This window comes from Budorcas taxicolor, chromosome 11, assembly GCF_023091745.1.
Source record: "Budorcas taxicolor isolate Tak-1 chromosome 11, Takin1.1, whole genome shotgun sequence".
Classification (NCBI taxonomy): domain Eukaryota; kingdom Metazoa; phylum Chordata; class Mammalia; order Artiodactyla; family Bovidae; genus Budorcas; species Budorcas taxicolor.
This window is the reverse complement of record NC_068920.1, coordinates 137377124-137402623: the sequence shown is the minus strand read 5'-3', so window position 1 is coordinate 137402623 and position 25500 is coordinate 137377124. Positions and strand designations below refer to the sequence as shown.

The window sequence follows — 25500 nt, the reverse complement described above, 5'->3', positions numbered from 1 at the left end:
CCTAACTGGGCTCCAGCTGCCTCAGCATTTTCTTCCGGTGGTGGGGAGGGGGGCACTCTTCAGGCCTCTCAGGGATTGTCTGCCTTTTGGCCTCCCTCTGAAGAAGCAGGGGACAGGGAGGCCTGGCTTGCTACAGTCCATGGGGGTCACAGAGCTGGACATGACTGGGCGACTGAACAACAGCAAGTGAACAAACTTAGGAAACTGAAGCCTAGAAGGTATTTCCCAAGGTTTTGTGGGAAGCTGGGGGCAGAATGAGGACTAGAAACAGAAATCCTGCCCCCTTCCCAGTTCCATTATTTGCTGTTGTTTGTTGCTGTTCAGTCCTTTAGCCGTGTACCCTTCCATTTGCCAGATGGGTGTTTTTCTTAAGTTCCCCAGACATCTGGTGAATTTGGTGATACCTTGAGTGTTTTCATCTTCCCAAAAGTTATTGCCCAGACAGAACTGAATACAAAGCTAGAAGTAGGCACAACCTGATGTATGGAGAGCCAAGGCCGTAGCAACAGCCAGAGTCTTCAGCCTCGGAAGAGAGAGGAAGTAACGCTCACTGCCTTTAGGAGATTGTAGGGCACAGCACCCTCAGCCCAGGTGTGCGTTTCCTCCTGCAGATTTCCTGTGGATCCGCGTTCTCACCGGCCCCATGACACCTGTCTCCTTGGTGAGGGTTTTCTCTGTGGGGCACGAACTTAATGTGGTGAGAGGCGTAAGAGACAGACAAAACCCCCAAACCAACCGAACTAACAATGTGGCTCTTGTCGGTCATTAGAGAATGGGAGCCAGTGACCATCTTGTTCTGGGCTTAAGATCAGAGTACAAAGTTCAAACTTCGATCTAGGTATCATTTTAATGGGCACACTTTATATTTTGCAAACTCTTGATGTTAATGAGTGGGCTGAAGTTTTTAATGTGTGTTTTCCAGGGTTGGTTGGTCACTTTGAGGGAATGGGAAATTCTGTTACCAAGACGAGTCAAAACAACTTTTGGTTCTTGTCTACTTGGGGTTGTTCTATTTGGGGTTTCCTAGGTGTTGCTAGTGGTAAAGAATTTGCCTGCCAATGTAGGAGACATAAGAGACACAGGTTCAATCCCTGAGTTGGGAAGATCCCCTGGAAGAGGGCATGGCAACCCACTCCAATATTTTTGCATGGAGAATCCCATGGATAGAAGGGCCTGGCATGCTATGGTCCATAGGGTCACGAAGAGTTGGACATGACTGAAGTGATTTAGCATGTAAGCAAGCTTGTTTTACTCTGCATATGAGTTAAATAAGTAGGGTGACAATATATAGCCTTGACGTACTCTTTTTCCTATTTGGAACCAGTCTGTTGTTCCATGTCCAGTTCTAACTGTTGCTTCCTGACCTGCATACAGATTTCTCAAGAGGCAGGTCAGGTGGTCTGGTATTCCCATCTCTTTCAGAATTTTCCACAGTTTATTGTGATCCACACAATAAGGCTTTGGCATAGTCAATAAAGCAGAAATAGATGTTTTTCTGGAACTCTCTTGCTTTTTCCATGATCCAGCAGATGTTGGCCATTTGATCTCTGGTTCCTCTGCCTTTTCTAAAACCAGCTTGAACAGAGGGAAGTTCACAGTTCATGCATTGCTGAAGCCTGGCTTGGAGAATTTTGAGCATTACTTTACTAGCGTGAGATGAGTGCAATTGTGGGGTAGTTTGAGCATTCTTTGACATTGCCTTTCTTTGGAATTGGAATGAAAACTGACCTTTTCCAGTCCTGTGGCCACTGCTGAGTTTTCCAAATTTGCTGACATATTGAGTGCAGCACTTTCACAGCATCATCTTTCAGGATTTGAAGTAGCTCAACTGGAATTCCATCACCTCCACTAGCTTTGTTTGTAGTGATGCTTGCTAAGGCCCACTTGACTTCACATTCCAGGATGTCTGGCTCTAGGTGAGTGATCACAGCATCATGATTATCTGGGTTGTGAAGATCTTTTTTGTATAGTTCTTCTGTGTATTCTTGCCACCTCTTCTTAATATCTTCTTCTAGTACATCATGAGAAACGCTGGGCTGGAGGAAGCACAAACTGCAATCAAGATTGCTGGGAGAAATATCAATAACCTCATATATGCAGATGACACCACCCTTATGGTGGAAAGTGAAGAAGAACTAAAGAGCCTCTTGATGAAAGTGAAAGAAGAGAAAGAAAAATTTGGCTTAAAGCTCAACCTTCAGAAAACTAAGATCATGGCATCTGGTCCCATCACTTCATGGCAAATAGATGGGGAAACAGTGGAAACAGTGGCTGATTTTATTTTTCTGGGCTCCAAAATCACTTCAGACGGTGATTGCAGCCATAAAATTAAAAGATGTTTACTCCTTGGAAGGAAAGTTATGACCAACCTAGATATCATATTAAAAAGCAGAGACATTACTTTTCCAACAAAGGTCCGTCTAGTCAAGGCTATGATTTTTCCAGTGGTCATGTATGGACGTGAGAGTTGTACTATAAAGAAAGCTGAGTGCCTAAGAATTGATGCTTTTGAACTGTGGTGTTAGAGAAGACTCTTAAGGGCTGTAGGAGATCCAACCAGTCCATTCTAAAGGAGATCAGTCCTGGGTGTTCATTGGAAGAGATCAGTCCTGGGTGTTCATTGGAAGGACTGATGTTGAAGCTGAAACTCCAATACTTTGGCCACCTGTGTGGAACAAGGACTGCCATCCAGGACACAGAGGAGCCCTCGCCCTGAATTGCAAGGTTGGGTGTCGAGGCCAGGGGAGAAGACCCTTCCCCCCAACCTCTTGGGAGGACTTGGGGGTCTGAGAGTAGTTCCAGGACTAATCCATGATTGTCCTCCATCCAGTGAGAATACGGAGTCAGCCTAACACCTGTGACCCAGGTGATGCTCTCCTGATCCTGGTCTTGAGCTGAGCATTTTGGGCACCTTTTGAGCTTTAACTCAAATTTGAAAGTTGTTTTGGAGCCAACAGTGGGCTGTACCCTGAACCTCAAAGTTGTGTATAAAATATGAGTCTCCTTGGGTGAGGAATAGCCAGGGTGCCGATGTGATCTTCTCTGCTTGGAGTGGGGTGGTGCACAGGGAAGATGGAGGCGAGCACTGAGGATGATGCAAGTCAACCCCTCGGAGGCAGGAGCAGTACAGGGGAACTGGCTCCCTGCCCGGACCCTTCAGCTGGTTGAACTGGAGCAAGGGGGCACAGGTAAAGAGGTGATGGGCGTGGGAGGGATACATGGGGTGCAGGAAAGGGTTCAGAACAGAGAGAGGCCTTGCCATTATTGAGCTGATTCTGCTGAAGGCAAACAGGCAGTGTGTTTAGGGGCTCATTACTCTGTGCCTGATCCTGGGCTGGGGGTAAAGGTGTTATGGGCATGCTCATTGCATGCCGGGAGGGGTGCAGACCTCTTCCAGACTGGTGGGTGGTCTCAGTGGAGAATGGCTTGGTCCAGTGGCAGCAGCTCTAGTGAATGACTCTCAGAGTGCAGACATTTGGCTGGAAGGCCCTCCAAATAGTCCTGTTGGTCTTGGCAGCCAGGCCGTGTGTGTTCCATTCATCAGTGTCACCTGTGAAATTCCCAGGAGCCCCTCTAGGTGGAGTGAAGCAGAGACAGTGTGTGTATGGCTGGAAGTGCATTTCCCAGCAGTCAGGGTCCCGGGAGGCCCTGGAATGGAGTTCTTGGGGGGTGGGAGGGGGTTTCTTTCTGGGACATGTTACTCAAGTGAGAGACACTTCCTGGAGAAAGGTGAGCCTGGGGCTGGTGCTGGGTGGGAGTGCTTTCTCCAGCAGAGATGCTTGTCTACTCAGACCCTCCAGGCCTGTCCTTGGAGGCTCAGCTAGCTGCTCTCCTGGCCCCGAGAAATGAGCCATCTCTGGGAGTAACCCTGATAACAGTCTGAGCTGGGAGGGACATGAGAGACCCAGATACCTCACAGGACTCAAAGGAAGTTTGTGGCCCCAAAGGAAGGAGTCAGAGGCCAGCAGATGACCTGCTGCTGCAGGAGGTGGGCAGCTTTGCAGGCAGAGACCCCCGGGGCAGAATGGAGAGAGCTCTCTCCTGGAAAAGCAGCAGGCACACAGCAGGTACTCAATAAGTGTCTGTTTCATGAAAGAGCACAGCCCACCTGCACTTCTGGGCCCGTCTCAGCGTCATGTGACTGGAGGAAGAGGCAGGGAGGTGAGGTGGGCCCGGATTTGTGCTCTGGGAGAGGTGTGTGGGCTGACCTGCACAGCTGCGCCTTTGAGAGCAAAGTGCTGTGACACACTCTTTAGAAAATTCGAGAACTGTTCCAGGAGCTGCACCCCATGGGGAGTAACAGGCCAAGTGAGGACTACCCCCACCCCTGCCCCATGGCCAGTGCCTAGGGGGCCTCACCTGGAGCTGGCAGAACCAAACCTTCTTCATCTATTTTCTGAGAAGAGGCTGAACCTGTGGACTTAGCAGGAACTTGGAGGCTGTGGGCAATCAGGCCATTACCCTGGCCTGCCTGTAATTGTAGGACGTCTCTCCTGGGTGAGCTGATGTCTAACAAGGGGAACACCCAGCCAGGGTGACAAAGACCTTGTTCTCAGCTCCCTTTCTGTAGGACCAGCCCGCTGACCATGGTGTGGAGCTTCAGTCTGCTTCCAGGTATCAGGTGGCATGGCCCTGGGTTTCAAGGGAGCAGCTGAATGTACCATGGAACAGGAAAGGGAGAATTTCAGAAGCAGCAGTGGGTGGTGGGCCTGGAATGGGGCCTCTCTGGCAACTAAAGGGAGGCATTGAGGAGGAAGATGTGCTGGCGGGGTGGTGGGGGGGGCGGGTGGCGTATGCATGGGGTACATCTGTTCACGTGTGTGGTCTCATTCATGCAGATGCTTATATCCACTCCACGCATGTTTGTGCCTGATGCCTGAGTATAGGTGTTGAAAAATACGCCGAGGCATACTAAACATTTTAACGGTTTATGGGAGCAGAAGCTGTTAGAAGAGTTCCACCAAGAGAAGCTAGGGCAAGACTTCTGTAGAGAAGAGGCAGAAGCAAAGTGAGGACGTTATTTGATTGGCTCCAACTGAAGCATTTGCCGTGTTTGGGAGAGCCTAGTTGGCTGCTTGTGTTTGGTTGTTCTTAGGTTTTGATTTTGGTTTGCTTACATGGGCTCCGAAGGCATTGGAACCACCTTGGCATGTTTACTTTTTCATATAGGCATTTCTGCATTCCTGAGTCCTGTGTTGCACAAGTGCATAGGGCCCTGGTCAGTCAATGTAACGGGTGTGCTTACACACCTGTGTATGTGCTTGGGTTAAGGTCACCAAGGGCCTGCACTCCATCCAGCACTGGCACTGACCAATCAGAACGGACACTGTCAGTAATATGGCCGTGGCTGGAGTCCAGGGGAGGCCCAGTGGGCTCCCTGGAGTGGGTGTATAATGACGGGGGCAAGAGGCAGGTGTGTGAAGAGGTATCCTTTGGTCCAGATGTAGTTTCACTCTTTTAGCTGGTGTGGCCTTCCTAATGCTAATGGAAAGAGCATCCGTTCTGCTGTCCCCCAAACTAAATTTGGTGAGTAATTAGGAAAATACATTTTGACTAAGATGAGTTAGATTTTCAACAAAGGGAGTGATAGGATTGGATTTACATGTTAGAAAGTGTCTTCTGTTGGCTCTGGACAAGTTACTTAATCTCCCTGTAACACTGGGATGACCACACCCACCTTTATGTAAAGTTGGTGTAAAGATGAAATGAGAGAAACCAATATAGGTACCTGGACTGGAAAGTTGTTAAAATTACTGATGGCATCATTTGTATTATAAAAATGGCCCAGTATCTGCTTCCAGGTATGGTTTTAGAGGTCACACAGATCTGGATTTAAAGCCCAGTTTTATAAGTTGTAACTTTGAAGTTACTCTGGGAGCCTCAGTTTCCTTGTCTATAAAATAAAGACCACAATGGGCTACTATGGATTTGTTGTAATAGTATGAATACTGTCTCGCACATAGAAAGTAATCTACTTCCATTAATATTCCTGATGATGATGTTGGTAAAAGAAAAGAGATAATCTGTCAGAAACTGAAGGCCTTTAGAAATTACCTGGTTCCGCTGTGATCTGGAGGAATGTGGCAAGGGACTGACCTCCCGAGGGGCCCACAGAGGCATGAGAAGCCCAATGGGCCTTTGGCTTGGATGGCTTTCTTCACTTTTCCTGGGACTTAGTGACCTTGTGAACTTTGTGACCACAGCTGACCTTGGGACTTTGTGAGACGGAGGTGCCACATAGGACTTTTATTATTTCTGATCAACTTATCAATGATTGCTTGTCACTGAGAACTTAGTCCTGTTCTTTATATATATATTGAGGCATCAGCCTCCCTGGAACCTGGGTTCCTAGTAACTTTGGTGGGCGGGGGGAGGAGGGCGTGACAGAGCCCCTTCTCTGCTGGACACAGCAGTAGCCCGGCTGGCTTACCCAGGTTGGTGGTGGGCCTGGCCCCATCACCTGAGAAATGTCCTCTACATGTAGTGAGGCCTGCATTGATGCCGTCTTTAAGTTAGAGGCCAAAGCAGAAACTCAGCCAAGACAAGGACTCCCAGTTTGCTAGGTACCAAACGTTACAGAAGCTTATGGCTCCTTTTGGGGTTAGTGAAGGAGGGAGGGACTGATGGCCCAGGAGGCATTTTATTGGTTGTCCAGGAAGAGTGGGTTTCGGAAGTCAGATCATCTGATAGTAACGACAGCAAGTATTCCATAGCCTTCACATTGCATCAGTCACCACTCTAAGTAACTGACACATTCAGTTCAGTTCAGTCGCTCAGTCGTGTCTGACTCTTTGCGACCCCATGGACTGCAGCATGCCAGGCCTCCCTGTCCATCATCAACTCCCAGAATTTACTCAGACTCATGTCCATTGAGTCAGTGATGGCATCCAACTGACACATATTAATGCCTATAATTTAATAAGAACCCTCTGAGGTAGGTATTTTTTTAAAAATTTATTTTTGAATAGAAGGATCATTGGTTTACAGAATCTGTTGTTTTCTGTCAAATGGGGTAGGCACCTTTATTATACCCGCTTTATACTTGAGGAAATGCAGATTCAGAAGAGCCCAGAGAGCTCAGGAGGTCAGAGCCCTGGCACACGAGGGAGCCGGAAATACATCCAGGTGGCCAGGCCCTGGAGCCTGTTCTGTGTCTTCTCCAGGAGGATGGGATCAAAGGACAAAGCCCCTTCCTCCCCACTGAAGGAGATCTGGGCTGACTGTTGGGAAGCTGCAAGCCTGGGTGTTTCTGATGCACAGGAAGCCCTGGAGCGCCTCTCTGGCCAGCCACTCGGAAGCTGCTTGCCCTGCATTCCACGGTGGCCACGAGCGGTTGCCCGGAGAGCCTCTGGGAGCCTCATTAATCACAGCGTGACCCCTCATGGGGACCAGCCCATTGCGCCCCACCTCTCTCACATGCCGAATTCTCACTTTGAAAGGGAGCGCGGCCTTCCCTTGGAGGGGGGCTCCCGGCCTCCCAAAGGTGGGGAGTAGGAACCACCTCTCCCTTCATGTTGAGCTTTTAGGTTTTGCTGTGTCCCTGCCAGGGGCCCAGACCTAGGAGGCCTGGTCGTGGGCTGCAGATCGGACAAGATGTGTGAAACCCAGGCCTGGCCCAGGGCACCCACAGGCCCCACAGCCAGGAGAAGGGAGGGCAGATGGCTCACAGGAGCATTGGGGGCCCTGAGGGTTGGGGCACTGGGTCAGAGAAGGCCTCCCAGAGGAGGGGGAGTCTGGGGGCTTCGTGGCAAAGAGGATGTCACTCACCCCTCTAAGCCACTGACACACATTCATGCCTATAACTTAGCAAGAACCCTCTGAAGTAGGTAGTATTACTATCCCCAAATAATATCTCCCAGAGCAGATAGGTGTGGCATGTCACTGGGAAGGGAGTGGCGGGGCTGGGGGCTGCTGGTGAAGCCCTAGGGCCCCACCTGCTGAGCCCTTCCTTTTCCTCCCAAGTCAGGAGGGATGAGCCCTCCTGGTGCCCAGCCCTGGGGTCCCCTGGTGTAGGCTCCTCTATTCACCCCTGTGTGCTTGCCTCACCCTTCTGTGTGCCCCATGGAGCAGGCCCCAAAGCACGGGGGCGGCGCTTGAAGGGACAAAAGAACTAAGGACAAATTACTGGTTGGTGGCCCACCTGACCTTGGCGCCCTAGCAGGGCCGCCTGGAGCAGATGGCATGGCCAAGTTGAGAGGACGTAAGTGCAGGCTTCCCCTCACCTTAGCCAAGTGCCTCCTCGGCCTGCACGAGCCCCAGATTCACGTCTGGGGGCAGCTGGCCCTGGTGGCGCTGCCTTCCCCTCTAGGGTCCCCCCTATAGCCCAGGCCCCTGGTTGGGCACCCTGGGGAGCGCTCAGCACCCTTCCCTCTCACACCTTGTCACCAGGCAGGACTGGAGGAGATGCCCTGAGGTGCCAGCAGTAGGCCCCAGCCCTGACCAGTCCTGACCAGCACCCCTAACTCGGCTTCCAGGGGTCGGGAGGCACCCTTGGCCCTACCTTGGTTTAAGCTGATCTCAGAGCAAACCCAGTCGCATCTCCTGGGAGCCAGGCCATGGAAGGAAGAATCCTTCTCCCTCATCACCAAGGGTTGATCAGAAAATTCAGGATCATGCTTTCCTGGTCCTCTCTGGAGTCTATGAATCCTTAGAAGGGAGCCATTCAGGATTTGCATAGGTGGCGCTAGTAGTAAAGAACCCACCTGCAAATGCAGGAGACATAAGACCCGCAGGTTCCATCCCTGGGTCGGAAAGATCCCCTGGAGGAGGAAATGGCAACCCACTCCAGTATTTTTGCCTAGGAAATTCCATGGACAGAGGAGCCTGGTGGGCTACAGTCCATAGGGTCACAAAGAGTTGGACATGACTGAAGTGACTTAGCACGCAGGCACAAGGACTTTTTAAGTTTGATTTTCTGATTGTGGGCTGCTGGGAAAGCCAGTGGAGAGTCTGCCCAGTAGGCGATGGGGTCCTTCCTCCTTGCCCCTCAGGAGGCCTCAATCAAACCCAATGACCCTGTCCCTGCCAGGGTGACGACATAGGGAGGAGGTGGCTGGATTCTTGGGGGTCAGAGAGCCTTGAGGGGTAATGTCTCCCGGGGCCGTTTTACATTCTCACCTCCAGCTTTATATTTTGTTCAGAGCTGTTCACATTACACTTCAGCACTTAATTCAACAGCCATAGAAAATACGCTCTTTTTACTTTTTTCATCTTTTTGACCTAAGATCATGTTGGTGCCAATTTCTTTGAAAATAATTCATTACCTGTAGGCCCCTGGTGGGAAATCCCAGCGGTCACCCACACCGCCCCTCTCTCTGTAATTCCATGGCCTCCTCTCGCTCACCCTCCCCTCGGGAGCCCTGGCCTCCGTGTTTATACACTAACGTTTTTTCTCACACATTCATTGTGCGGCTTTCCTTAATTTGGTGTCCCGCCGGGTACCAGCAGGAGGCCACTCAAACATTATGTCAGTGATCTCAAAATTGAACCCCAGGGCTTTCTTCTGCCAGCGGCCTGAGCAGATGTGTGGCACACTTTATTAACTCAAGTACCCACGAGTTGAAAATTTCATTAGTTTGAGGGGAGGGCTAAGTCCCATCCAGAGACCTGGTCTGGACAGATTCTTTGTGTCGACCTGACCCCTAGCAAAACGGATTATTGTTCTAAGTGAGACAAGCGACCCAATGTTCTGCCTGTTACGCACACATGGTCTGTAACCTTTTAAAATACGAGTGTGGGAAAACAGTGCCTTCGGCCACGTCCCCGACTGCACATTCCTGACAGGTGGCAGCCGGACTCCTAGCAACGCCACCAGGGGCCTAGAATTATCCAGGGGCCACAGTGGTTCCCTTAGGGCAGGTATAGGCCGGGACAGGAAGAAGGGAAGGGGGAACCTTGGGGAACCTCCAGTGCCCCCAAGACTTGGCCCGGGTTGGGTTGTGGCCTTAGCCTGGGGTGCAGGACAGCCACCCTCCTAGGCCCTCTTGGCCTAGGTCCTGTTTTCCAGCAGTAGTGGAGGAGCTTTGCCAGGGAGCATGGGAGACAAGCAGGGGGGTGTTGATTGGTTTGTTGTGTAAAGAGTTTACCAGGGTGCTGGGCATTAGGTGAACCACATCCCTGCACAAACCCACCTGCTCACCTGAGGCCCCCCACCCCCATCTAAGTGATCTCGTGTTCTACCTGTTAGGCGGCCGTGCTCTGTAACCTTTCAAAGCATGAGTGGTGGTGGGGGTGTGGATAAGCACCTTCTGCCTCCTCATTGATCACTGATTCCAGCTCAGGGGCAGCTGGCTCTAGGGGAGAAATAGCTTGGTAAAGAGCCCCTGAGGTTCCCTAGCAAGGCCCTGAACTGTGTCCCGTGTGTGAGACAGGGCTGATCCTCAATGGCCCAGGGAGTTGCAGGCAATAATCCGGCAGTCCAGGATGAAGCAGGGCTTCCCAGGTGGCATGAGTGGTAAAGAGCCCGCCTGCCAATGCAGGAGACACACAAGATGTGGGTTCAATCCCTGGGTCAGGAAGATCCCTTGGAGGAGGAAATGGCAACCCCTTCCAATATTCTTGTCTGGAAAATTCCATGAGCAGAGGAGCCTAGTGGGCTAGAGCCCATGGGGTCGCAAAGAGTCGGACATGACTGAGAGACTGAGCACGCCAGGATGAGAAGATGGATGAAGGGCCAGTCTGGCCAGGGGTGTAATCTCCATTTCATGGTGTGGCAGGAGGAAGAGGGCAGTTCTGACCAAGGGACTCAGAGAGCAGGAATTGAGTGAGGCTTGGACAGGCAGAGGAGTGGGCGAGGGAAGGGTCCTGGGAAAGAAAGCGACAAGGTGCGGATCTTGCTTGGAGTTCTGGGGACACTGAAAGGTGGCTATGGCGGTCTACAGCATACTGGCTCTGGGCTGTGTGGCTCAGAGACAGGGAAGTTCCTGGGCTGAGAGAGGTTTCCACGGGGAGGCCGCAGGCAACCTTTCTGGTGGTACTGAGCTCTCCTGTGGGGCCTGTCGTGGGCGTCCACCTGTTGACCATCCCAGATTTGGTGGCTACAAGCCTTGAGGCCTAGGGACACGGCCCCCCCCCGGCTGGGGCTTGGCTCTCCCCAGAGGCTCCGTGACCCGGCCTCCCAGGGAGCTGAGGAGAGGGTGGCCCTGGCCTCCACCTTCTGACAGACACAAAACAGAGCTGGTTGTAAAAACTTAATTAAATGAAATATTTTAACAAGAAATTCCGAGAACAGAATGCCCTGCTCGTAAGCAAGCCCCCACCGAAATAAAAGCTGACGGGAAGCGTGTGTTCTGTCTGACAAGAGAAAGCTTCTGCGGGATCCACGCTGATGCAGAGAGGCAGCCTGTGCTGGGCGGGTGGGTGAGCCAGCCGCCTGGGTCAGAGCTGTCCGGGGCTGGCTTGGCGTTCTGGGAAAGCCTGGACCATCCTCTTCCCACAAATGCACGGTGCTCGGCATCTCCTGTGCGCCAGGCAGTGCACGGATGGAGTGTGCGCCTTTGTTCCTGTGCTCCTGTTGGAATGATCTTTATAAGATGAAGAAATGGAGGCTCAGGGCGGATACGTGACCTCCCAGACTTAGGTCAGAGGTGCGAGTGAAGGGGAGCTGCGATCAGAGCCCAGTCCGCCTGACCCCCAAATCCACTCTTGCTTCCACCTGACTTGCCCTTTCTTTCTTTTTTAAATTAGTTTTTTTGGCTGCGCTGGGTCTTTGCGGCTGCCCATGGGCTTTCTCTGTCGCGGCACGAGGGGGCCGCCCTCTAGCTGCAGTGGGCAGGCTTCTCTTTGCAGTGATTCTCCTGTTGCAGGGCCTGGGCTCTAGGGCGTGCGGGCTCAGTAGCTCTGGCACATGGGCTTAGTTGCTCTGTGGCAGGTGGGATCTTCCAGAATCAGGGATCAAACCCACATCCCCTGCATTAGCAGGTGGATTTTTAAACCCCTGGACCACCAGGGAAGCACCTGACCTGCCCTTTCTACCACAGAGAGATTGCTGGCTGGCCTGAAGAAGTAGGGCCACCTCCAGGGTGGGATGTGCTGTCATTTCTTCTCTTGGGGAAGCACAGCCAAACTTTCTCCCCACAGTGGGCTGAGAGGAGTGGGGAACTTCATTCCCACTCTAAGGAGAGGGCCCCGGGGCCAGTACGGCTGAGGCATCACAGTGAGATCAGACTGTGTCAGGCCCAGTGGTCACATCATAGATGGAGACAGTGGGCTGCCCTGTGGGCAGATGGATGATCAAGGCTGACAGAGCTCAGGAGAGCACTGGAAGGTTCTGGAAAGATTCCTGGAGGAGGAGGCACTCTAGGGGACTCTGAATAGTACTTAGAGAGTCAGGGGAATGTGTTCCAGACTTGGGGGAGGGAATGAGCAAAGCCTGGGGGTAGGTGGCAAAGCTCGCTGAGTAGCCAAAGGAACAGGAGGAGTCAAGATCCGATGACTGACCCCTAGGATAACCTTGCCCTCGTGTATCAGTGATGATGGGGTGCTGGGAACCATCTGCCTCCCTGTCAGTCTGGGGCCTCTGTGAGGAAAATGTACCATATCTACAAATCAAGTGACCCACTTGACTTTCTAGAATAGAAGTATTTCTATAACAGTAGAAACAAATCCTTCCTGGCATAAGCTGGTATATTTACCACATGCCATCTCAGTGACCTCAGTAGGACCTGGCTGAGTACCACCCTGATTGAAGAAAGCTCTATAAAACCCTGAAAACTGCAAAGAACATTCATTTTAGGTAGAATGGTTCGCAGGACACGAGGACACTGCTTTACAAGAATCTTCTCCATCAGTTTCTCTTTTACTGTAAATTTAAAATATTCTTTGATTTATCAAAGTGAACACCTGCATTTTCTTGAACCTAGTGAATGTGTCAGAGAAGGCAATGGTACCCCACTCCAGTACTCTTGCCTGGAAAATCCCATGGACAGAGGAGCCTGGTAGGCTGCAGTCCATGGGGTCGCTAAGAGTTGGACACGACTGAGCGACTTCACTTTCACTTTTCACTTTCATGCATTGGAGAAGGAAATGGCAACCCACTCCAGTGTACTTGCCTGGAGAATCCCAGGGACGGGGGAGCCTGATGGGCTGCTGTCTATGGGGTCGCACAGAGTTGGACATGACTGAAGCGACTTAGCAGTAGCAGCAACAGTGAATGTGTACAGTGAGTCAGGGATGTAGTTGGTTTAGAAATCACCTTCCAACGAAAGTGACTTTTTTTGCAGAAGAAAAATTGCTTGCAAATTCCATCCTCCACCATCCTCTACCTGTTTCTTTCCCTTAGACACCAAAAGGAAACACAGAGAATATTCCATCAGGAACCTGCATCCACAGGACCCATCTCTCACCACAAAACCAAAGACTTGACTAAATCTCCCCTGTGTAAGGTTTTCATCTCAGCCTTTTGGGAGTAAGCAAATACATGCAGGCTTCCATTACCCATCTACCTTGTCCCAGGAAAACTGCATGAAGAATTCTTTTTTAAAGTTAATTTTTAAAATTTATTTTTCGCTGTGCTGGGTCTTTGTTGCTATGCGGGCTTTCTCTAGTTCCAGTGAGCACAGGCTACTCTCTAGTTGTGATGCGTGGGCTTCTTATTGTGGTGGCTTCTCTTGTTGCGGAGCACAGACTCTAGGGTGTGTATGCTCAGTAGCTGTGGCGCACAGGCTCAGTTGCCCTGTAGCATGTAGGATCTTCCTGGACCAGGGATCGAACCCATGTCCCCTGTATTGGCAGGCAGATTCTTAACCACTGGACCACTGGGGAAATCCTGAATAAAGAATTCTTGATAAACAGATTCTTTTAAAAATATGGTAGGATGAATCACTGCCCCATTTAATTTGTGAAAGGTAGAAAAAATTTTAATATTTTAAAGCTGGCTGCTGTTGGAGCCTGTTGGCCTAAAAAGAAGGCAAAGTGTTTCCTTATAAGAAGATGCCTTGATTTATCTTAAAGGAAAATAGGTCAAAGGACCTTTGGGTTATAAAACGGGAGGCCCTAGTGCCTCCCCAGACATAATCACAGAAAAGTCAAGTTGTTCTGCCCTCTGCAGTGACAGGAGTCTTCCTCTGTTGGGTAGGGCAGACAGGGTTTGGAGACCTGGGGAAAGTTGAAGGGAGAGGGGGAAAGAGCCCTAGAGTGATGGGACAGCCATGTACTAGGGGACCTCAGGTGGGGTGCTATGTGAGCTGGAGCTCAATGAGTTTCTCAATGTTATGTGGTAACGTGGATCGGAGGGAGGTTTGGGGGAGTATGGATACATGTATATGTATGGCTGAGTCCCTTTGTCATCAACATTGTCAATTGGCTCTACCCTAATACAAAATAAAAGTCTCAACAGAAAAAAAAAAAAAGAGGGAGACCTTGGAGGCTGGATAATGTGGGCACATCCAAGCAGCCAACACATGGTTGCATAGTGAGTTTCAGGCCTGTATTTTGTGTATATTGGATTTGCTCAAAGAGGGGCACATCATGGTCCCATTCAATCCACAGCCTGGCTGTCAGTCCTGGAATGACCATAGGAGATGGGGCCGGGGACCTGTGCAGCTTCACAGAGGCAGTCAGGCCTGCAGTAAAGATGGAGCCAGGAGCCAGGCCTGCAGACTGCGTGGAGAAACTCTTGCAAGCTTGGAGATGGAGACTGCCCCACTGGCCAGATGGAGGACTTCTAAGGGGTAAGATTTCCACTGGGGGTTCCCAAGATATGGCGGCCTGGTGCGGAGCTTGGAGAATCTGAGTGGCCTCAGAGAAGTAGTGGGGGTTGGGGTTGGTGTGTCCCATGTTTGGCTTATTCCCTACCTTTGGTGTTATTGGAGAGTTGAGGCTTCATGTGCCTTCCATCCAGCCCCATGGCTTTCCCCCTACACAAGAGCTGAGGGGAGGCCCTTTACCCCAGCTTGCCTCTGTGCCTGTTATAGAACAAGAGTCAGTCCTGCATGGTTTAGGGGACCGGTGATTGGGGAGGCTGGATTTCAGGGCCGGGGAGGAAAAGCTGAAGTGTAAAAGCACTGAATTTTGCATGGGAGCAAGAACCTAGAGGAAAGGGAAGAAGGTAGTCCAAAGTATCAGGCCCCAGTCAGTGAAGGTGACCTCCCATTATCCATCACCTGTGGTATTAAAACTGCTGACCAGAGGTCAAGATAACAAAGCAGGCAGAGGAAGTGATCTGAGACATCAGAGAAAGGAGGTTCAGTGGGAAATGCCGCAAGAAATGGACCAAAAGAACTGGCTTGAGGATCGAGAGGCAAAGTGACTCTCCCAGGACCCCACATCTCGTTTCCCTCCCTGCCCCTACTGTCCCCTGGGACCCTGGGGTGCCTGTGAGTCCTTCCCATCAGAGCCTCCCCCAGCCTCCCACTGCAGAGCCTTCATTTCTGAATGCTTAGGAGAGTGCCTGGCTTAGAGACGGGGCTTAATGAATAGCTGCTGAGGGTATGAAACAATTCTCTTTTGAAAGAGGAGGAGTTTGTCCATCTGAAAATCCCAGGTTGATGCCATAAAGAAAGGGAACCACAAATTAAATTAAGTATTTAATATGTGTCAGGCCCTTGGAAATTTTTCTTCTCTCTCTAAATTTTTGAATAAAAAAGCAGTATATTTAAATTAATTAATAACATTAAAAAATAGTTGTTCAGTCGTGTCTGGCTCTTTGCAACCCCATGGACTGTAGACTCCCAGGCTCCTCTGTCCATGGAATTCTCCAGGCAAGAATACTGGAGTGGGTAGCCATCTCCTTCTCCAGGGGATCTTCCTGACCCAAGGATCAAACCCCAGTCTCCTGCATAGCAGGACGATCCTTTACCACCTGAGCCACCAAGGAAAGAGAGTAAATGGCCCTGAACTCATCACTCAGCATGAGAGTGAAAGCATGATGTAACTCACACCTACCTCTTGTGTGTCCTCACCTTTTGTGATGGTTAACTTTATGTGTTAACTTGACTGAGCTAAGGGATACCCAGTAGCTGGTAAACATTATTTCTGGGCATCTATAAGGTTGCTTCCAGATGAGATTAGCATTTGAATTGGTAGACTGAGTGAAACAGATGGCCCTCACCTCTACATGTGAGCACCATCCAATCTGTTGAGGCCAGGATGGAACAAAAGACAGAGAAGGGTGAATTTGCTCTTTCCTGAGCAGGGATGGCCATTGTCTCCTACCCTTGGACATCGGTGCTCCTGGTTCTTGGGCCTTTGGACTCTGATCAAGTCTTATACCATTGGCCACCAGATTCTCAGGCCTTCAACAGACATTGTTGGCTTTCCTGGTTCTCCAGGTTGCATATCGTAGGTCATGGGACTTCTTGGCCTCCATTTTCTAGATAATTTCCTGTTTTATCTATCAATTCTGCTTCTCCAGAGAAGTCTAATACACCCATCCTTACCCCTGCCTCTCCACCATATGTTACCTCTTTTGAGTCTTGAGTTTACCATTTCTTTCCTTCAAAAGTATAATTCCAGAAGATAAATTTAGTTTTAGTTGATTTTGACTTTATTGAGCAGGTATCATGCTGTGTTTAATCTTCTGGGACTTACTTTCTCACTCCATTTATGTTGGTAAAATTCCTCTATATGCTTGTGTGTAACTAATTATATTTTGTTCACTTGCTTCTATCAAAGTGATGCGATCAATTAATTTACTCACCATGTGCCAGGTACTTCATGTACCTTATTTCATTTCATCTTCATTACAACTCTATAATGTAAGAGGGAACCACTGTATTCCTGCTCAGAGTACTTTTATGATTCCCATTTTAAAGATGAAACTAAAAATATCAAGTAACTTTCCCAAGGTTATATAACTCATGAGGAAGGAAGCCTGAATTTGGCTCCAGAGCTTAGCTTTCTTTTGAGACAAGGGAAGTAGTGGCTGGCTGCTGGACTCTGTCCTCTCTCTACTCTTCTTTCCATGAACTTCCAAGGCATTGTGTAGGAGTGTTCCAACATTCCAGGAGTGTTCTAATGACCTCAGCTCTGATCTATCTAGCCCAACCCTTGGGACAAAACTCCTGGAGCTGTCCTGGGGTCTCATTGCTCTATAGGGACCTACATGCCAGCCTGAATTGGACACGCTTGATGGAAGAGGAGTGGCGAGTCCACTTAAGGATCCAGGGGGAGCTGGGCTGCTGACCAAGCCACGCTTTCCTCAGTCTGCTCTCTAGCTGAGAGTCTGAAGGGTGAATGTCTCTGCTCCATGTGGTGCTCATGCTACACAGCTATGGCCCAGCCACAGCTTAGAAACAAGGATGGCCCACAGCTCCTGGGCCAGCCTACCTTCCAAGGCCATAGTCATCTTTCTTGATTAAAACTGGGCCTCAGTGGTGCCAGTGGAAGGTAAAGTTGACACAAGGGTCAGAACTTAGTGCGTAGTGCCCTGGATATCACTGACGCAAGGCACTGCTCAGACTCAGAGGAGGAGTGAGCCAGTCTGTACAGGAGGAGGAGGGCAGGGCCCTCTCCTCCTAGAAACATGTGTACCTACTCCACCAGCTTTTACGAGGCCCTGGAATGTTATTTGTTGGTGACCACCCCACCATCCCACCAACAAACAGAGTGCTTGAAGGGAGTGCAGTTGACCTCTTAATGTGAAACAGTGAGACAAAGGGATGAGCTAAGAGGTAGGGTCTGTTTCTGCACATTTATCTCTGGTTATTAGACACTTTTAGAGGGAACATCTGTTTGTCCATCCTGGCTCCCATGTTACAGGCCTCATTTGAGGGCCAGCTTGGCCCCTTCTCTGACTGAATGGGGACTAAATCATAAATTAGAGGCAGAAAAGGGACCTAGAATAAAAAGTCAGAGGGGACTTTGCTCATCTCATAGGTAAAGGGCAGTTGGGTTCCTCAACTGACCAGCCTTCACAGGAAAAGCAAAGAGAATGGACAGAGCTCCTGATGCTCCAGGTGGTACCCACTCCCAAGAGACTTAATTATTACAAGGTTTATTCTGGGTACAGAGCAACTGGCCCAAGGCAGGACCCAGGAGTCACACTAAGTACACAGCTTGGTCATGCTTCCAAAGTTCCAGGGACCTGGGCTGGGTGCCATTATCTCATTTCTTCTTTGGTTTTCAACTTCGGATATTTGTTTTACGGGAGGAATAGCTGGTTTTATAGTAGTACTTTCCACATCATCTCACAGTATGTTCTCATGACATGTACATGTTGGCTCACTCTCAGGTCAATACAGCAATTAATTATACAAGAGGAAAAACTCTGTTTTCTTGTTACGTTTCTAAAGGTAGGTATAAGGACACAAAATCAATACAATTGGTTAAAATAATCCCTCATTCCCATTTCTCTGGATAGTTTCTCTAGCCCACATCACCAATATAATATTGGAGATTTTTCTGCATGGACATACCATGCAACCTGAAGCATACCATGTGATCCCACATGACCAGCTCTAAGTCCATGCTTTACATTAATAATCTGTCCCCCACACATTTCTCACGTTTCTGCTGATGCCTCATAGGCCTTCAAGTTGTGCAGGTTCAAGTTTTCTTAACTCTGAAGTCAGCTTGACTTATTCTGCTTCCTTATTCTTCGGTTCATCCCAGCAATTTTTGTCTCCAGTGAGTTTTCCAGGCAGTTCCAGTCCTCAGAGCTTTTGTACACATCCTTTCTGTCCTTAACAGTCAGCCCCACAGCTCTGTCAATTTGTCAGTTATGTCTTTCCGATGCTTCTTGTATCCACCCCACCACCATTCTTAGCAGCTATGACTTGGCTGAGATGCTCAGTATCTTTTACCTGGACCTTGCAACAGCCTCAAATCCAGATTCATCCCATGACAATTCACCCTATAGAAGCTGGATATCAGTTTTCTTAAGTCGCAACTCATTTCACCCTCCTATTCAAACACTTTCATTGGATGTTCTCTCCAGCCAGGAAAATACCAGCTTTCAAGACCTCTGCTGCCTTTCTAATCCTGTCTCCCCTCAAGTTGGCTACCTCCAAACACACCGAACTCTGTTTCTTTGCTATGTTTTTCTGTAATGTCATTTCTCCCTTGCTGCTGCTGCTGCTGCTAAGTCATGTCCTTACCTCTTGTCCTTACCTTCTTGTCAAAGTCTGTGTATCCTCAAGATCCATTTCAACAGTCTCCATGAATCCTTCTTGGTTTTTATCTTTTCCTGTGATAAACCCTCCTAATACTTTGTATATATCCATGATGGGACAGCACATTCCACCCCTGATAAAAAAATGGACAGACATCCAGGGACTGTCTTACTGATCTTTGTTTCCTCTATAGCGGTTTTGGGCGTAGCACATAGAAGCATTTAATAAATGTTCACTAAAGTGTCTGGAGAAGGCAATGGCACCCCCATGCCAGTACTCTTGCCTAGAAAATCCCATGGATGGAGGAGCCTGGTGGGCTACAGTCCATGGGGTCGCAAAGAGTGGGACACGACTGAGCTACTTCACTTTCACTTTTCACTCTCATGCCTTGGAGGAGGAAATGGCAACCCACTCCAGTGTTCTTGCCTGGAGAGTCCCAGGGACAGGGGAGCCTGGTGGGCCATTGTCTATGGGGGTCGCACAGAGTCGGACACGAATGAAGCAACTCAGCAGCCGCAGCAGCGAACTGTCTAGTTCTTGCCGCCATTCTCTCCTTGGCATAAACTTGCTTAAGTAATCATCTAATAATAAGGCACTTGGTTTCTATACAACAATAAAGGTTACAAAATTCTTTCACATTTTATTATTTCAACTGATATTCATGAACAGCCTTTCAAGGCAAGCAGGATAGATAGTATCTTTATTTTGTAGATAACAAAACTGAAGTTCACTGAGGGAAAATTAGTGGCCCGAAGCTCCAGACAAATAAGAAATGTAGCCATGAACTGAACCCAGAGCTGTATCTTGATATGCAGTGGAAGACAAAGGAAGAGGCAGGCAAAGTCCAAGTACTTAAGGATCCCCTCTTCCAACTTCACTGAGCATGTTAAAGATATGCTAAGGCAGCCAGGGAACCTCATACAAGGGATACCAGTAAGGGAACTGGGAAGGTGGCCCTGTGTGATTCTATGGTGACTTTGAATTTGTGTCTATTTTTTTTCTCCACTCATGCCCCAGACAAAGGTATCACCACATGAGTACTATGAACCTTGGACTTCTTCCCCTTCAAATTAAGCCATAATCCCAGGCTTCCTTTCAGTTTGAACTCAGTAGATTCTTGCTGCTCACAGCTCATCAGGGAAAGTCTCGTAGCATTATGCTGGGAACTACTCACGTGATGTTCTGGGACCTGGGCCTAATTTCCCTCCCATCTCATCCTTGGAACGAACCCCTCATTTATTCTGTCATTCATTGATTCAATGATCTCCATCCATCCACCCATCCACTCATTCATCTGCCCACACATCCATCCATCCATCTATTGATCCACTGGCCAAAAGACTTTCTTTTAGCATCAGATCCAGATGTATTCTACCTCCCTGTGACTCTCTTTGGCTCCTCAGTTACAGACAGAAGAATCCTGCAAAGGTACCGAGAGGCTAATGTGTTTCTTAATGCTTGTGCATTTTAAGAGTAGCCTTCAAGAAGGAAATGTGAAGGCTTTATGAAAGAATGGTACAGGTTGCAGGTATTTGGGAATTAGAAGGGCCTTTTCCAAATAGGCCTCGTGTAGAAGGGGTGAGCGGAGAAGGCGATGGCACCCCACTCCAGTACTCTTGCCTGGAAAATCCCATGGACAGAGGAGCCTGGTAGGCTGTGGTCCATGGGGTCGCGAAGAGTCGGACACGACTGAGCGACTTCCCTTTCACTTTTCACTTTCATGCATTGGAGAAGGAAATGGCAACCCACTCCAGCGTTCTTGCCTGGAGAATCCCAGGGACAGGGGAGCCTGGTGGGCTGCTGTCTATGGGGTCACACAGAGTCAGACACGACTGAAGTGACTTAGCAGAAGGGGTGAGAGTCTGCAATTTCCTGTTCTCCAATGGTCACACCCTTCCTCTGTCCTCAAGTGCCATTGAAATGAATGTTATAGCTGCCCTTCCCAATGATATCAGCTTCTAGCCTTCCTTCACCAGAGCTCACCTTGGATGCTCTGGCTGGATGTTGTTGTTTAGTTGCTAAGTCATGTCTGACTCTTTTGTGACCCCAGGGACTGTAGCCTGCCAGGTTCCTGTGTCCATGGGATTTCCCAGACAAGAATACTGGAGTGGGTTGCCATTTTCTTCTCCAAGGGATCTTCCCAACCCAGGGATCGAACCCATGTCCCCTGCATTGGCAGACAGATTCCCTACCACTCGGTCACCTGGGAAGTCCCTGACTGGACGCTGGCAGTGTTTAAGATCAGAGTTTGAGGTGAGTGGATGAAGCAAGGGAAACACTTGGGTTTTGATTACACTTAGGATGGTTGGATATGCAGTTTGGAGAAATAAAGAAACTCAACAGCATAAATGTATGCTTTATGCCCATGCCTCCTCTCCTACCCTTTCCTCCTCAGCCATGAATGGGTCCTGGCCAAGCTTCAGGGAGCCTCTAGGGTCCCTACTACCATGAGGTCCTTGGGGGCTAGGACTTTGTAGCCATTCCTTCTCCATTCCTGGCAGGTGAGTGAAATAAAGGGCCTGGTGATTTATCTCAGAGCCTAGCAGAGAGCCTTGCCTGGCAAATGCAGACTGATGGCTGAGGAAGACTGTGTATCACATAATGAGATGCTCCTGTGGATCAAATTATGTGAAAGCTTCTGCAAATAATTTTTCATTCTCACTTGGCAAATACACTCTCTGAGATCAGTTACTTCCTTTCAGGTGGCAAAATATGTCCCTTCTTAAATTCTCCTTTTCCCCTATCACTCAAAACAGTATGTGTTCCAGAGGTTTTGAAATGTCAGACAGTTGAATAAATACTCTCATTTTCTCTATCTTTCAATGCGAATGAATCACGATGAGTGTTATGATACACGATAAAGAATTTATTTGTTCTTACTCTCCCAGATTTTAGCAAAATAACTCAGATCCTGGTTTTCTTGAACTTGCAAAAAATGTCATTCCCCAGAGTTCAGAGACTTTCAGAGAACTGATGCCAGTTTCAGTGCAGGTCCAGTTCATATGTGCTTCTGCTTGGATCCAGCTGCCTGTTACAGGACTGGCTTGGTCAAAAGTTATATTAATACATACGGTTTGAGTTTTTTCCCTACTATGTGAAAGTCTAATTGAAGAATTGCTATAAAAACTCAGAAGGTGATAGTAAACTCTCCTGGAGCAACCTTTATGTAGGGGCTCATGTCATTGACTGTGGCTGACTGTAGCTCTTTCAGTAACTCCATGATATAGTTCAGAAACATGTGGTAGTTTTGAATGGACAGGTCAATCAATCTTTTAGACTCAGAGATGAATTTTTCACAGTAATCAGAGAGCTGGTCTGAAAACTCCTGTAGTTTATATGTGAACTGCTGGTGGTAATCAGAAATGATTTCCTTCACTGCAACAGCCCAGCTTTTAATTACTTCCTGAGCACTGGTAGAAAGCTCTGTAATCTTCTCTTTCCCCCTTTCCTCTGCATTGGCAAGGATTCTAAGATACTCCTGCAAATATTTCTGTATCAATGTTTCAATCTGACTTGAGAGTTGGGAAGCAAAATCAGCAGCACCGACAGCGTATTTGGAATGGAAGTCCTTAAGGACATCTACTAGGTTCTTGATCAGGTTGATGATCTTTTCTTCAAATTCATAATATTTCACTGTCCAGCCAACTGTAGTTGGATCAAAATATTCTTGGTGAAGGGCCTGCACGTACTGATGGAGCTGCTGTAACTCTTGAGAAGCTACCTGAAGTTTGTTTTGGATTAGTTCATTAAACTCAACAAAGTTATAGTCTAGGTTTTCTTTCAGGAATCTAAAAACAAATGAAATGTATATGTCGAAGATTGTATTGATATTCTGTAGGGTTTGATTAATGAAATCAGTCAATTTCTTCTCCTTGAAGCATTTAAGTTCCCTTTCTATCTCTTGGAAAGTGTCTTGTAGAGACCTCTGAAGATCACTTAGCATCTCTGTTATCATGGTAGATTGGAGGTAACTAAGTGCCTTTTGGATCTCTTGTGAGAAAAATATAGACATTTTCACATACTCCAAGACCATACTTATTAGTTGATTGTGCATTGATGTAAAAGAAAATTTATTGTTTAGGTCCTTGTATAATTCAGACTCTTCAATCAGGTATAGTAAATAGGAAAACAGTATATGTAACCCGTTATGGATATTTGAATGTACCTGGGACAGTCGCTTCGCTATTTTCTGTATGACCACAGTGCAGAGCTCATCTGCAGTGTAGTTCCTGGCTCTTCCTGGGAGCCAGAATCTGGTTACATTCAGGAGATCAATGAGCAAGTCAGTCGCACGCTTGACTGTCACGCTGTATCCCTGAGTGACTCCTATTAAGCTGTCTGACACCTTCTTCTGGAGTCTCTGGAAACCACTGCGGTCCTCCTGAGCCAGCAGTTCCTGGTACAGACTCTGGGCCTTGTCCTTCCATTGCTGGTAGGTTTCAGTGGTGCTTCTGGCCATCCTTTGGAGCTCCATGTCTACTTCATCAATCTGCCTCATGGCCCCTTGATACACCTGATCAGCGCTGTCCTGCAGGCCTCTCCTCAGTTTTAAAGAAGCATCTTTCAGATCAAGTCCCGTGTACTCTTGGTGGTACTTGTTGACATAGTCATAAAGGGCTCCCGTGGCCCTGGGCACACTGTCTTTGAGTGAGCTTAGCAGCTCTGACACTGCTCTTTCTTCCCAGTTAGCTTTGATCTGAACTTCATCATCCAATTCCAGGACCCTCAACTCAATTTTGAATATGTTGAGCATTTTATCTGGAGAGGCCTATGACCAGCAGAAAAGGATTAAAGGAAAATGTTTTCAATTATCCTGATTACATAATACACTACACTAAAACTTCATTAGCAATTAAAAGTAAAGATCAGAGGATCTTTCATATTCTGATGGAGATTTATCTTTCACATGTCATATCTTTCATATGTGTTTGTCTTATGGTTAAGCAAATACACTCATTAATTCCTCTTTAACACATGCCCCAGAAAGGATAAAATTATGTACAGCATTTGTACAGTGACATTTAACATCAAGGCTTTTCTAGGACTGAAGATCAGAAGAGGAGGAGAAAGTGGAGGAAGAGGGAGGAGGAGGAAGGAGAGAATGGGGAGGAAAAAAAAAACCAGGAAAACACTAATTCAGAGAAGATGTAACAAAAATGAAAAATGTCCAGGGTCCATCTAAGAGAGACCTAGAAGACCAATATCAGGTGCCATCCATCCTCCAAGCCTATGACAAACTTTAATAATAGAACCTGATTATTTCCTCTTCTCTACTAATGGCATCTTTGATTTGGCCCCAGCAGAACTTGTATGGTAGGTGAGAGGAATTTGGCATATCTCACCTAACAATCCTATCATGGGGAAGAATTTTGAAGCCTCAAATACTCCAGATGCCCCAATCTGAAAAATGTACTCAGCATACAGCAGAGTTTGTCCATGATTTAGGTGATGAGGCAAAACTCTCATCTTTCTAGAATTACCCAAATGTAATAAAGTAATAGTGGTAATAGGAAGTCATATGTGCATTTCATACAATCAACAAAAGACTCCTAACACTTTCTGGAGAATAGTTCCTCAGAAGAGAAGTTTAACCAGTTCATTGCTTGTGTTTTACCTGGTTTTGGAAAGCCCAGGTAATACTTTGTATGGACTTCAATTTATCTGCCCATATTCCATGTTTGCTCTTGATACGTGTAAACCACTATATGGGACTCACCTGAGGGCAGTAGTAGAGGTTCCATCCCAATAAGGTATTGCTAATGTTTTTCACGTCGATGACCACAGTGCCTATGGCTGGGGAGGCTACTGATGAGGAGAAGTGGTTCTCACTTTCTTGGTAGTGCAGACAGACATCAGTTAGTGTTGGGCTGGTGATGTTAAGGTCAACCTTTCCATTCCAGTACCTGAAAGCAAAAACACCCCAAACCCCCCAAGAAACAGATGGGCCTTCATGAAAAGGAGGTGGAGATGGCAGACACCACAATGACTGGAAAAAAGATGAAATTAAAAGTTCCCTACCCAAGTCCTTGATATTTGCCATCTTCTTCATATTCTGCACTGAAGTCACGGTGTGCAAATGATGCGTTAGTCTTATACACTAACATGCCACCTTCGATTTTGTGTGTTCCTACAACTGTATGGGACAGATTTTATATTTCATTAGATTAGTAACTGCAGGATATAAATATTTTCCTTGTGAAAACAGAGAATTCTATCTTAACTATATGTCTTATATGTTTGTAACATGCAGTCCTCATTTGAAAAAAAAATAGAAGGAGACCTTATTCGTCCTAAAATGATTACAGAAACACCTATTTTCTCTGAAACTATTTCTGTAGAATGTCAGTAGGTTTTCAACAGGATGGTTTTCACACATGGAGTATAAATGTATCTCCTTCCTGCCTCTTTTAAATTTTGCTATAGAGAGCAGCTTTGCCTCAAGTCCTATCTA

General features: G+C 47.9%; 1 protein-coding gene across 1 annotated transcript in view; it reads right to left on the bottom strand.

The window, feature by feature from the left end:
• Window positions 1-22176: 22176 nt before the first annotated feature.
• Window positions 22177-25500, bottom strand: part of APOB (apolipoprotein B) — a 39435-nt gene continuing 36111 nt past the window's right edge. The window contains exons 27-29 of the mRNA XM_052649316.1: window positions 25068-25182; window positions 24766-24952; window positions 22177-23817 (exon numbers count right to left, since the gene is read on the bottom strand). Of these exons, the coding sequence (XP_052505276.1) occupies window positions 22177-23817; window positions 24766-24952; window positions 25068-25182 (1943 nt within the window). The remainder of the gene's footprint in view (window positions 23818-24765; window positions 24953-25067; window positions 25183-25500) is intronic.